This window comes from Cervus canadensis, chromosome 32, assembly GCF_019320065.1.
Source record: "Cervus canadensis isolate Bull #8, Minnesota chromosome 32, ASM1932006v1, whole genome shotgun sequence".
Lineage (NCBI taxonomy): Eukaryota > Metazoa > Chordata > Mammalia > Artiodactyla > Cervidae > Cervus > Cervus canadensis.
Window position 1 is genome coordinate 23,840,245 of NC_057417.1, and position 14,825 is coordinate 23,855,069.

Below are 14,825 nucleotides of genomic sequence, written 5' to 3' on the forward strand. Positions count from 1 at the left end.
AGGCCATACTCACTGATAAGCCACCAGATTAAGGATCACCAGTGCTAACACCTCTGCTTAGGACCTCCCTGACTCTTAGGTGGCTCAGGACTCATGGTCCATTTCATGAGACCAAAAGCCATCATCTCCACCTAATTCCTCCTTGGCTTTGCAACTTTCCCTTCAGCTGAGCCATAAAATCCAAGCCAATGGTTCATTCTAAGGGAAAGCAGTTGATCTTTACTCTGGCAATGTAGAATCATGTATTCAACTCTGGACCTCTCCCGAAGAATTCCTTTAATAGGTCAAATGATTCTCATTGTTAACCATTGAGTCCTTAAAAGGTACTATGTCAACTAGCTCTTCACTAGCTCCCATGCTCTCCTAAATAATTAGGGTTATTGAGGAACAAGATTAAACTAACTGCTGCCTACTGACAAGTGCATGATGACAGAGTCAAGAAACTCTGTCAAGTCCATGTTGGTTCATCAGTAGGGACTTTCATAAAAAATAAGTAAGTTGGATGGGGAGGGAGATGGGAGGGAGGTTCAAAAGGGAGGGAATATAAGTATACCTATGGCTGATTCATGTTGAGGCTTGACAGAAAACAACAAAAATTCAAAAAAAATTTTTAAAAATTAAAAAAAAAAAAGTGAGTTGATATGAACGACTAAATGAAAGAACCAACGAACAGGTAATGATTTTGTTTAGACATCAAGCTCATACATAAGTTTCCTTTAGTTACTCGAAAGTGTCAACACGGATGTGTCTAGACTTATCCACACTATGTTTATTTCCTATTAGGAATTTGAGAGAGGTAAAAGAATGGAGAAAAATTTTACATAATCTTTCTTGTACCTTGGCAAAGAGAAAATACTTTCATGTACATTTCCCTTTGGGTCTGCTATGTTGTTGGGCCTAGGTAACTAGCTACATAGAAAAACATGATATTCAGAGCTACACCACTGAACTCAGCCTCCTATTACAGATGACAAAACTAAGGTTCAGCAACATTAGGTAATTTACCCAGGGCCACACACTTGGTTGGTTAGAAATTAGAAGTCAGGTCTTTCAAGTATCCTTCTCTGTTACCTGCCCATGAGAACAAGGGAATATCTAGAACCCATTCCTGTCACTATTCAGTCTAAGAAACAAGAGTTTAGCTGAAGATGACTGACCAATTTCCAATAATTTGAGTATTCGTTTGATTTACATTTAATGAAGAATATGTACATATATAAATATGCATATATATTAACCGATATATAAATCCTCTGGGGTTTTTCAGGTGTATGAACTGATAGTCTACATACACATTCAGTGTGACTGAAGCAAGTTTTGCTCTGGTACAAAAATGCAATGATATGATGCAAAGAAGAATTTAGTCAAACTCGGGATTTAGAACAATTTGCAGCAGAGATTAAATCCAAGGATGGTGTCAATAGGAATTCTGGAAGGACAGGAGGGAATGAAGCCAGATGGAAACACGGTGATGCTGGAAGAACAGCCTGGTGTCACTTTGACCCAGACTTAATCTTAGAGGTTGAATCGATGGGCATCACTCAACAAGAGCTGCAGAAATTTGCCAAATAAAGGAGGAAATTCATAAATGACTCAGAAATATCTTATGAAAAAATAAAATTATACAAGAAATATGGAAGGCTGGAGAAGAGAGCCCAGAAAATACACCTTGGGATTGACATGAGGTGCACTCAGGTAACAGCACCAGTTTTCTGAGTTTTCTGAAGTCATTTCACTTATCCCCTCCATTGAGAGATGAGTATCCAGGAAAGGGAATGCAAATTTAGCAGAACAATGATCATGACTGAACATCGGGCATATAAACACGAGAACCTGAGTCCCTACTCTTCTCCTGAGCCATGACTGTGTGCTTTGCTGCTATGAAACCAGAAGGGAGGAGAAAATTCCTTTCCTTTCCTAAAAAGTAGGACAGCATCTTTAAGTTGTCTCCTGATCAGAACACATCCTATTTCAAAACCAAGGAGGGAGGTTCTACAAGCAGCAATGGGGGATGCCTCCTGGGCTTCTGGAATGTTGCTGAGGGCATGGAATTTTTACCAAGTGTGAAACGTGGTCCATCAAGGGATGGGGCTCTTCCATCATAAGCATAAGCCACACGTCCCGTCATTCATTTGACATCTCAGCAGTTTCTCGGCCCTTCCAGGAGCCAAGTCAGGCATGTGGTTTGTGTTGGGTTAGGAACGCAAGCCTCTGTCAGTTTTCTAGCTGCTTTTCTTAGAAACGGTCCCCTTTCCACACAAGTGAATACAAAATGATCAAACACAACACATATAGCTTGAATTAAAAAGTTATAATGCACCAAAAAGTGTGTGTATGTTAAAGGGAGGAGGAGCTGACATGGGAAATCCAGGCTTCTGCATTTGCTGCTAGCCAGTATCCCAGCCAGCACTCCTGGGTGCTGGTGAGCAAGTCCAGGGACCCAGCAACCTTCTCGAGGAGATCATTCCTGTCATTAAAAACCCAGGGAGAGGAAACTGCAAGCAGAAGTCATGCTAAAAGCTTCATGAGGACAAGGAGAATGGTTCACATCTACAAAGACGCTGTGTATGTGTGTATTGCGTGCACTAGGCACCACACATCTATAAACACAAGCACGCGGGGTGCGTGTACACACACAACACCCCTATTGCTTTCAGGTCTTTCTCCTGAGCTGTCAAAATGTTAAGAGCATTAACGAAGAAGAAAGTAAATGCTTCTTTTGGACATTTGTTATAAGGCAGTAGTTCTCAAAACCAGTTGTATAAAAAGTACCAAGAAGCTTTCTGAAAAATACGGATGCCGCGGCCCCCACCCTGATGGACCTCATCAGACCCCCCCTGCTGCAGTGGGCATTTGGAGACTGACAGTGTTTGGTTTGTGGGCTGGGCCACCCACTCCATCACCCTCTGCTCCCTCCAGGATGGCAAGCTTGCTCTCTGCTCAGACTGTGCCAAGAGGAAAGACTGATGATTGGGGTAAGGAATTTAATAATCATTGTTTGGGGACCCTTTCAAATTTCACAACACTTCCATTCAGCCTGTGTCAGGAAGAATTGACCGAGGGGAGTAAGGCTGGGCCCTGGGTTCCAGTGGAAATAGAAACTCACACCTCTTCTCCTCTGGCATGTTCTCTGGCAGACCCTGAGTTTTCGGAAGAGAAGGATTGCCTTCCTCCTTTCCCAAGTGATTCTCCCTCACTCGACTTCAAGGAAAACTAATGAAAGTTGACATTTACAGAGCAGGGACCAGGCACGGAGCCAGTTTAACTGTTAACAAAGCTCGAGGTGGGGGCTGCTGTTATCCCCATTTGGCAGATGAGAGGATCGAGGCTGGCCCGTGGCTCTGGAGCTGTAAGGGACAGTCAGGAACAAGCCCAGGCCATCAGACTCAGTGGCCCAAGCGCATGACCACGGAGTACTACCCCTTCCAACCAGCTCGTTCATGTGACCCACAGAACACACAGGAAGCGGGTGAATGGAAGGAGAATCACTTTTCATCTTCACTTAGATTTCACAACCAAACTGGGCATGTTTCTCAGCACAACCGGCTGCTGCCAGGAGGAGAGAAAGAGAGGAAACAAGAGAAAATATAGGCCAAACATGGGGAGATATGCGTGTTGCCTCTTTGTTCTTCTCATACCAATTCATTTCAGGTGGGGGACTGGAATAATTGCTTAATTTGGGTGATTAAGGTGCCAAGTGCTGCTTCTTTGCTCTACACTAACTGCAAAGAACAATCCCAAATCTAAGATGCAGCGTTCCCAGCCTTCTCTGCTCCTCCACCCTGTTTCCACTCTTCACAGAAGTCCTCCAGGGCCGCTGACATTAACGTGAAATGTATTCTCACAGCTGGGGGGTGGGGAGTGGGGGCGCCAAGGGATGTGGTGCTCAGTGTCCCATCAAGCCTTCTCCACGTATGAGAATGTCTCCTGCATTTATGGAAAGCTCTGCTTTCTAGCCATCTTCTCAGTCACTTCCACATTAATTAGTAAGGGTATCATTTTATAAATTACAGCTTCGTATCAGAGGAAAGCAGAGTTTATCTTAATTCAGTCAGCTGTGTGAAATACGGTACCCTAATTTTAGACCGCCGGCTCTGCGGATCCCTACGGAGTTAGAGAATGACAGGTCTTCCGGAGAGAAATCCCAGTGGGTCCTCTACAAGTCTCACTTTTGCCTCCGACAGCCTCCCTGGTGGGGCTGCTGAAAGGATCCCAGGACATTGAGTGGCATCTCTGCCGCCATTAGCAATTCAGATTCAAATGCGAGTCCTCCAAAGAGCACGGGAGGCAGCCCGGGTTAGCTCTGGGGCTCCGAGTGGGCCCGGCAAGAGGCTCTGGCAAGGCGGAAGCTGACCGGGGCCCAGGCCCTGGTGCAGAGCAGAAGCCTGGGAGGATGGTGTTAAAGTCAGAGATAAACACCAGACAATCTCAGTCCAAAAGGGGAAGCCTTGACAGTCTTAACTACAACGGGGCCAGGCAGGCACAACGGCAATTACAGTCTCGACGGCTCCTGCCTGGGTCCCCTGGAGGAACGCCGGGCGACAGGGCTGGGTGAGCCAGGGGAGTGCCGCTGTGGAGGAGCCCTGGGATGGAGGTGAGGACCTGCGGGGCCACTGTGGTCCACAGGGAAAGTGGCTGGGGAGGTGAGGCAGGAAATCCCCCCTTTTCAAAGGACTGACCACTCCCAACGGCCCTCTGCGCCCACCGTCACCCCTCCCGTGGACTTGCCTATGGACATCTCCTCTTCTCCATCATTGTCCAGAAATCACACCAAACTCAAGAGCCATGGGCACCGGCTACCTCCTCACCCATTCCCCTGGGCTGACACTTTGCTGCTGCCCACACTCTGAGATGGACACCCAAGCGGCAGAGACTCAGGGACACAGGTCCTGGCAAACCAGTGGCTGGGGTACTCCCAGGATGCAGGAAACACCCGGGCCCCCAGATGCCTCTGGAAACTGCAGGCAGCACTGATAATTCTCAACATTAATAGTCAGTGATCTTGTAGACGAGGGGTGCTACCCACCAGCAGAGAGTCTGAGGCACTGGCCTGAGACATGGCCCAGGCGTCAGGGACTCGTGTAGCTCCAGGGGCATTCGGAAGCACAGTCAAGGTTGAGACTGTTCATCAAGACACCTTCGTGGAACACAAAACTGGATGCCTTGCCACCTTCTGCCACCGCTGGAGACTGGGACACTTCCTGAATTCACTCTGCCCTATAAAGCAGGAATATGTGCTTGGCAGCGCCACCCCAAGGAAGCCTCGTCCCCTTGGAAAGGGCCACCCACTGGGAAAGTGAGATCTACTGTCACCTGGAAACGATCTCCTCTAGCAGCCGGAAGTGCCAGTCTGTCCCTGGGTCCCCGGGCCTGATGGAACGAGAGGACGACTGCCCAGGATGGCTCGGGGGCCAGCGGGCTTACTCGACCACCAAACGCCCACCGCTGCCCACATGCCTCAGGCACCCACTGCACACTGGCTGCCAGAGACAGTGCAGGGAACGACTTCCAAGGAGTCAGGACTCCCCGGGGGCTGGAGGAAGGAAGCGCCTACTTGTCAGCTGAACAAAAGACGAACCCACGGCCCCCTCTGCAGTGCGTACTTTCACTGTCATCCAACAGCCCATTACCGTGTCACAGCACGGCGCACCCTTCCATAGGTCACTTTGTTTAAAATGACATGGATAATGCACATGTCAGCAAGCTGACAGTCCTAGCCGTCCTTCAGAGATAAAAACCTCAAGGCGAGAGCCTGTTCTTATCTGGGGGACACGCACTGGTCTATCATCCAAGTCAGGCAGAACATGATTTCTCCAGAGAGCACTTTTTTCATTTCCTGATTTTAAGGAAATCAAATAAGCACCATTTGTCTTCATCTGAATATGCTTGACCTGCTCAAATGATGATGTCTCGCATTTTATAACGGGCTGCATATGCTGAATTCAAATTAACGACAGCACAGAACAAGGGCCTTTAGATCTCTCTTGGAGGCTGGCAGCAGAGAAGGAGGGGAAAATGCTGGGCTCCATGGAAAGATCCCACTAAATACTAACCACAGGATTCTGAGTAAAACCTGCCAGCACGTCGGAGGTGAGAGTCGGGGAGAAGAGCTCAGGAAAGCCAGCTGGGCAGGACAGACCCAGAAACTCGGGATGGTGGGAGGATGGGTACATTCCTTTTGGTGCCAATCAATATAGAAACCATGATATTCACGTTAACTCCTTTCGAAATGCATAGAGCGGCAATTACACTGGAAAGAAATTTGGTCAGAGGGTTGGGACAACTAGAAAGAAAAACCAAACAGACAGACAATCCCTTTGGCTCGGGCCGCAGAACATACACTTTACCAGGTTGTGATCCGATCTTCTGGAAGCCCCCAAACCGAGCTCCTTGTCTTGGTCCGTGTGGAACCGGCTACACAGAGGCTGGTGGCCATCAGCCTCAGAACAGAGCGTGTACCTGCTGGAAGAAGCACCCTCCCACCTGGACCAGAAGAGGGCGGTCCCCACCTGACAGCCCTGGCCCACCTCTCCCCCCACCCCCATGAGGAACAGGAATAAACCATTAACATAAACCAAAACTCATAGCAATAAACCATTAACATTTCTATCAAGAAGGCCAATATGTACACATAAGCAGGAAGAAGCATAGGGGTCAGTAAGAGAAATGCAGGAACGACATTACAAATGCATATTAGCAGGTTTAATGTTCCAATCAAGGATAAAACCAGAAAAATCAGATGGCTATTAAAATAAACAATTTCCTCTTTTAAAATCTTCTATAAAGTGAAAGACATAGTGTCACATATACGCAACATTAAAGGGCTTATTTTTTAAAAGTGGGCCCCACAAATGAAAGATTTCTTTCTCATCATAGGAAACGTCACTGTGTGAATACAGCCCGTCTTTGCAGGAGACGTGCTCTCAGCATGAAGCTGGCGCCCCACCCCCCGCAGTGTGTGAGGGAGACCCCAGTGTTCATGATGCTGCGTGCTGTGCCCACAGTGGGGGGATGAGAGGGGCTTACCTTCTCTTCCTGGTCACTGTCGCTGTCACACTGAAAAGGAAGACAAGAGAATGAGCATTAGTGCAAAAATTGAGTCATGTTTTTGCTATTGTTACAGAAAAAAAAAAAAAGAGACAAGTAAAGGAAGTAGGAAACATTGTGTCTGGGCTGGAAAATTTCTTCAGTTCAAGTGCTGTGAAGAGAAATAAAGCAAAGTGCCGAGAAGTCCTTCGACTGGATTCGTCCGATGCCCGTGCTCCGTGGCTCATCTTGTGGTCAGTCGGTCACACCAGAGAGCACCCCTCACCGCACGGCAGAGGGGACGCCCACAGGGGAGCCAATCCGGCCCCAGGACTAAGGTAAATCAAGATCATTCAATGGGAGTCAAAGCAAAATCAATGTCTTAATGGAGACGTCTTTCCTTTAGCTAATGTGAATGGCTCTCTCTCTCTCTCTCCTGTTGCTTTTCTAGAGGAAAAGAGGCGAACCTCTGGGCACTGCATTCTCTCACGTGGACTTTGAAGGAAGCAGAACACGAAAGGCAAGGCTCATCACTTGTGATCAGCCAGAGAAAAGAGGGAATATTCTCTATTAAAAACATGCCAAGGACAAGAGGTCAAGGTAACAAGTCAACAATATGGGCCAAAAATTAAAAAAAGCTTTAGGTCAGGAGACTCACATGGTATCTAACAGATTCCAACCATTGAGCACAGTTTCAGAAGACCAGAGAATGACAGCTAACCCAAAGCTTTGGGTTCCTCATTAGAAGGAAAGAAAAAAAAGAACACATTTTTACTCCAAAACCAAGAATAAAGTTTTGTTATCCGATACTTGATTAGTAAGAGGAGGATGTGTTTTGTGAGAGTAAATACTCAGCATGTCAATATGTCTATTCATTCACTCAACGGACCTCAATAAGCACTGCTAGGTGGGTCAGATATTCAGTCAAGACAGGGGCTTGGTCCTAAGGCAGCTTTTGGTTTCACAGTAGAAGTAACCAGCGTGGCATGATCAGAGATAAACCTACTCTGTGAGGATGACACTTACGTGGAGCGGAGGAGATACAGAGCGCTGTGAGCAAAGGACCAGGTCATGGGGAGATCAGGCTGGCAACCCTTATGCTGTCTAGACCAGCACGATGCATGGTTAAAGGGCAGAGCAGATGGCTTCCCTGGTGGCACAGACGGTAAAGAATCCAACTGCCATGCGGGAGACCCGGGTTCGATCCCTGGGTTGGGGAAGATCTCCTGGAGGAGGGAATGGCAACCCACTCCAGTACTGCCACTGAGAGAATCCCAAGGACAGAGGAACCTGGCCAGCTACAGTCCATGTGGTTGCAAAGAGTCAGATGCAACTGAGCAACTAACACACAGAGCAGATGGCACGGCAACGGTGAAGGTAGAACCGACAGGACTTGATGACATGTGGGTGTGGAAGCAAGAGGGACGGGTCTAGGATGACGCCAAGGATTTTTAGTGTGGCCGCCTGGACAAGGGAGGTGACGCAGCTATGACCAGAAACGGGAAATAAATTTGCTTATAGAGCAGCTGCTGCAGGCTACACACCCACAGCCATTTGCAGTCCCCCTTCTCCCACGTCTGTACCATCTCCTGACATTTCAAGACTGAAAAAATCAGATATTCCCACTTCCCAACTTCCCTTGCAGCTAAGGGTAGACGTAAGATCCAGTTTTGGCTGGGACTTGAGGAAATGTTTGCTTAAGGTTCTGGAAAACCCTTTCCTCCTCACAAAAAGGAGAAAAGCAGAAGCACTGCTTCTTTCCCCTGAATATCACTGGATCCTCATGCAACGTCTAGATCTGGCGCAGACATTTTGCAAAAATGAGGCCAAAAGCTGAAGTACAAAAACAAGGGAAAAAAGATTCTGGCACAACTGAGACATGGGAACCAACCTCAGAGCAGCCAGGCTTTGGAGTTTTTTGTAAATTAACATTGTTTAAACCACCATTAGAGAGTTTTCAATTGGAAGTAACAAAACCTCCATCCAAATGCGGACATCTACTAAGACTCAGTTTGGGGACTAAGCTGTCTGCACAATATGCATTTAGGAACTCACATGGCAACTTCATGTCCTGTAACAGCTTCTGCTCTTCCACCGGCTCCTCAATGCCACAGGGTCATCAGAGGTTTGGTGACCATGCTTTAACCACTGCCTTATTTTCAGCTGAGCTCCCAACCTCAGACTGTGTAAACTTAACTTTCTTCTGCCTGAGGAGTGACTGCTCTGTATAAGTCAAACCAGCTGGGAAAGAAAATGGGCGGGATGAAGACCTCGAAGGCCTCCAACACCAGAGGATGAGGGACAATAGTTCTCCCGGTTGTGTGGTTTCTCCACTGCCCTCAGTGAAGCCTTCCTTGAGGTTCCGAAGCTCACGGCACATTTTCAAGAGTGACAGAGCATGATTCAGGAGGGGTGTGGAAGACAGAAGAGGGTTTTGCCAGGCAGGCTCATCTTCCCAGATGTTCACAGCCCGCCTTGTGAGGTAATCAGCGGCAGCTGAAGGCGGGGGCAGAGCATCTGCCCACAACCCCCACCCCCCAAGGACTGGCACGCAGGGGCAGGAAGAATGGGGACGACAGTGGGGATGAGAACCGCCGCTGTCCGCACCCCCTCCCCGACCCGACCAGCAGCGTGTCCCTGGGAATGGTTATTCCTATCAAAGGGTTAAGCTTCCTGCTTTCCAACAGTCCAGTTCTAATTTCAAGGTCCACTTAATTCTGCATCAAGTAATTACTGATATACCCAGAAGCACCTTGTCTCCAGAGTTAAGCATATGGTGAAGAACTGAGACCTACTGGTATCCATTATGGAAGCAGCACGGATGCCAAGCCGATTAAAAATGCTCAGGCTCCCCACACAACATGCCGGGTGAGTGACAGCCCCTCGACAAGGCCAGTCGCAGAGTCTGCCAAAACAGTCTGTGCTGCGCTGGGGCCCACATGGTGCGCTGAGAAAACAGTTCCATTTCTGGTATTAAATTCCCATACTGACCCGAGGACTTTGCCGTGAGCTCAGCAGGAGCGCACCATCCAATTTACAGCTCCGCTCTCTGGAGCCTGGAGTGCCAGCCCCTGGCACAGACGAATGATGGTCAACCCCTCCAGCTCATAAATTATGCAAAGGCAATAAATGCATTCAGCAAACAGCGCCGAACGTTTGCCTAGCCTGGCTCCTAACACACTCTGTAAAAAGCCAGAAGCTCGACACATACAAGAGGTCTATTCCACTCATAAAGGGGGTTTGTTGACAACCCCAGACGGAAAGCGAGCCACAGTCCTAAGGAGTCTTTCTGCTTCACTGGCAGCGGTTTATGGGCCTGCTTTATGAAAAAGGGAGGCTGTTTTATGGAGTCGGTGTGGGCAGAATTCATGGTCTCAAATTCACATTTAATACACTGTAAGGCTTTCACACCCCAAGTTCAATACGGTGTGGATTTCTGGCCAAATGATTCTTGGTCCTGAAAGGTTAAAAGAAGAAGTGTCTGCTCCCCACTCCCTAGATACCCACTTCAATTTATGAGAGTTCACACGGAGCCACCTCCCGAGTCAGGTTTATGTTCTGCATGGGGCTGGGAAATGGAAAAGGCATGTCAGATACAGAAATGTGGTCCCGGCTGATTTGGCCATTTTAAGCATTTTGACACCAAGGTCCTGTATTGGTTTATTAGCAAACAGGTTGCATGCTAACCACCAGCTCCAGGTGACAGTACTCGCCATGACTGGATTTCAGAGTTCTTTGTGAACAGCTGAACATCCTTTCCTCCACTTTAAAAGCCAGACAGAGAAGAATTCTTGGCCACTCAGCCTTCAGACAAAGACATGACCCCGACCTACCACAGACAAGAGAGGGCAACAGGAGGCATGAAATCCAAGCCACATGCCTTGAATGCAGGATTAGCAGGAGACCAGTTCCTAACCTGGGTACCTGTGCTCATTCCAACCCATCACACCCAACTTCCTCTTCACCTCTTCTTCCCCAAATCAGACCAAACCTTTGGAGGCACTTTCTTCCTTTTCCAGACAAGTCTTACCTCTTAAACCCAGAAAATAACCAACCAATCCCCACCCCAATATTTTCTCTTTTTGAAAATTAATACATATGTATGAAAATACATGTTCAAAAATCACCCACCAGGGACTTTCCTGGTGGTCCAGAGGCTAAGACTCCTTAATCCCAATGCAGGAGACCCAGATTTGATCCCTGGTCAGGGAACTAAATCCCACTTGTCACAACTAAGAGTTCACATGTGCCAACTAAGACTCAGTACAGTCAAATAATTAAATAAGTATTAAAAAAAAAATACCATCAGTCTACCATCTACAGACAAACACCATTAACCCATCTGTACAATGTGGCTCAGCTGGTAAAGAATCTGCCTGCAATGCAGGAGACCTGGGTTTGATCCCTGGGTTGGGAAGATCCCCTGGAGAAGGGAAAGGGTACCCACTCCAGTATTCTGGCCTGGAGAATTCCATGGACTGTATAGTCCAAGGGGTTGCAAAGAGTCGGACATGACTAAGCAACTTTCACTTCACTTCACATAATTCATTCCAGCCTTTCCTTCATTCTCTGCATCCTTCACCCACAGATTTTAAGAAATGAAAATAAAGGTTACTATTTGGTAACCTGCTTTGTTTTCACCAAATATGTACAATATTTTAGTTTAATGAGTAAAATTTGCCAGTAACCCATGGGCTGTAGCCTGCCAGGCTCCTTGGTCCATGGAATTCTCCTGGAAAGAATCCTGGAGTGGTTTGTCATTCTCTTCTCCAGGGGATCTTCCCAGCCCAGGGATTGAACCCAGGTCTCCTGCATTGCAGGCAGATTCTTCATCGTCTAAGCCACCAGGAAAGCCCTCAGTCATGAGGAAGCCCGCTTTTCTACTTTTTCATTTTTGTCTTCACCCAATATATCCAATATTTTAGTGCAATCAGTAAAATTTGCCAGTAACATCATATTTTTTTAAAAGGCTGCACCATAACCCACTGTATGGATTATAAATAAGCTAGTAAAAAAAATTCCCTAGTGCTGGAAATTTGGAATGTTTCCACCGAACATGCTGGAATTTCTCCCTTGTACACATTCACCAATGTTGCTCTTTCCTCTTATCTGCTCAGGGCCCTTCCTTTTCTACATATTCATTCATGTCACTGTCTCCCTAGAGTTGCATGTGCGGGTCTATCATTTCTATATGATTTCCAGGGGAGTCCTTAAAGAATCCCTCAGCTCCAGCTAACATGTGTATGCTGAGACTAAAAATCTCTCCATGCCTACCATTTGCCAGCTGTGTGACTTTGGGAAAGTTATTTAAACTCTCTGCATCTCAGTTTACTTCTCTGTAAAGTGTGGGTAATAATGGCATTTCCCTCCTAGGAAGGTGAGAATAAAATGAATTGATACATGTAAACAACTTAGACATAGTACAGAGTAAGTATGGATAATTAATATTAACTGTTACTGACTTATGTTTCGTTTGCTCCACCCCCTTCCTGAAGCCCTAGAAACATTTCAGCTCAAGTATCCATCAAAATCCAGACTCACCATCTTCTGCTCAGCCCACATCTGCCCCCTCCCAGGCTGTTCTTGGTGATGACATCACCATGCAATCACTCAACTGCCCGAGTGAAGAGTCTTGTCATCATCCTTGACTCCAATCTTGAGCAGATCTATCTTCCTCTCTCACCCCGAATTATCGATTCTGTTTTCTAAGTCCTCTCCATCTTCACGGCCATGGCCGCCGCTTTCCTTCAGGCTTTTATTTTATCATTACAAGAGGCTAATGACTACTTTCCAAGGCCTAAGGTCTCTTTTGTTTCTGATCCAAGTCTTTACTGAATAGAGTGGATTTCCTAAATTCCAATTTGCTCAAGACACTTCCCATGGCCTAGAGGGCAATGAAAACTCGACACAGTTTCCCGGCTCTCCCACTGCCCTCCGCTTCTCCAGCCCAGTGCTTCTTGGGCTTTCTGTGGAGAAGGACCATTTGTTTTTGTTTTAATTTTCAATACGTTGTAGACCAATACTTTGTAAGATACAATAAAAAATAATTGCTAGAAAAATGGAAAAGGAAAGCAAAGACATATAAAAATATGTTATTATTAGATTTAAGAGATATAAAATTTTTCTACAGAATTGCTGTAAAAGTTCCCAAATGCTTACTCTCAACCGCTATACTAATCTCGCAGCAGGCAGTTACGGACCGCTCACAAGGTGGATTCGGTCTGCACCCACGCTTGCGGTGGTATAACCCTAACACACCCCATGCCCCAGTCACACCCGATACACTGGCTCACACTCTCTTCACACCTAACCATGTCCTCTGCCTGGAATTCTGTTCTTCCAAGTGTCCCCCTAAAAACTTATAATTCACCTTTAAAAATACAATTTCCTCTGAGTCTTCCAACACTCTTCTTAGAATTGAGAATTCTTAGAATTTCAGTACTCTTTTTAGAATTAATTGCTTCTGCCTCCATCTCTTATAAAACTGTGTTTTCACTGTTGGCCACAACAGTCTTCCCATCCGATCATGGGTCCTGTGTAGGTAAGGGCAGCGCCTCGTTCATCTTCCTCCAGGCCTTGAGACACAAGCAGACGCTCAATCATAGTGATAAATCCATCTCACTCATCTTTAGAATTCCTGATTTCATGCAATGTAAGCAAACGCCGATTTAAAAGACAAGTAACTCCAAAGAAAGAAAGGCACAGGAAACACTGACTAACTTAACTGCTTACTACAAAGGAATGTATGCTTGAACACACCGGGTAGGGTGAAAATTATTAGCAGAACCAAGAGAGGAGGCTGGTGGCTCAGCGGTAAAGAACCCACCTGCAATGCAGGAGACGCAGGTTTGATCCCTAGGTCAGGAAAATCCCCTGGAGAAGGAATGGCAACCCACTCCAGTATTCTTGCCTGGAGAATCCCATGGAGAGAGGAGCCTGGCTGGCTACAGTCCATAGGGTCACAAAGAGTCAGACATGACCAAGCACACACACATACAAGAGAGGGAGGGCCCAGAAGAAAAGATGTTATTGTTTAGTGGCTAAGTTGTGTCAGACTCTTTTACGACCCCATGGACTACAGCCTGCCAGGTTCCTCTGTTCATGGGATCTCCCAGGCAAGAATACTGGAGTGGGTGGCCATTTCCTTCTCCAGGGGATCTTTCCCAACTTGGGGACTGAACCACACTCTCCTGCACTGGCAGGCTGATTCTTTACCACTGAGCCCCCAGGGAAGCTCACAGAAGAGAATATCTTCCATTAAAAGGCCTGGATAAGACATGATTATGATTTTATTCTATCAGTACATCCTCAAAAGCAAACATTTCTCATTTCCATTTGGGACTCTCAGTATCTGTGTTTTAAGACTCAAACAGAAATAAGCTAAGGTCTGCATCATCTCTGCCTCATTCGGGATGAAGGAACAAGATGGAATTCCAGGGACCTGGTGATGGAATGCATTTTTAAGCAGAAAGTGGCAATCATTGAATATACCACACACAATGACATTGAGGAGGGCATTGCTCTCCATTCTGCTCAATGGACCTTGCTGGAACAGTTATTTCGTGTCTCAAATCCATTTATCATTGCCACCAAAGATGTCAGGGCCGAACACTATCGTCGAACAAAGTTATTTTATACTTCTTTCTGCCTAAAGGAAATGAGAGGAAAATGAGGGAGAACCCCACCTTGTAAATGACAGCACCTATCATCAAGTATGATTTCACTGTGCCCGTGACAAAACAAATAGATTCCCCTTTGGGGCAGGTGGTTTATCTAAGACGGTAAGGACATCCCTCACC

General features: G+C 46.7%; 1 protein-coding gene across 5 annotated transcripts in view; it reads right to left on the bottom strand.

The window, feature by feature from the left end:
- AUTS2 (activator of transcription and developmental regulator AUTS2) overlaps positions 1 to 14,825 on the bottom strand; it is a 1,185,039-nt gene that overhangs the window by 348,953 nt on the left and 821,261 nt on the right. For all 5 annotated transcript variants that reach the window (XM_043455591.1, XM_043455590.1, XM_043455588.1 and 2 more), the window contains one exon: positions 7,027 to 7,056. In XM_043455591.1, coding sequence (XP_043311526.1) covers positions 7,027 to 7,056 — 30 coding nt within the window. The remainder of the gene's footprint in view (positions 1 to 7,026; positions 7,057 to 14,825) is intronic.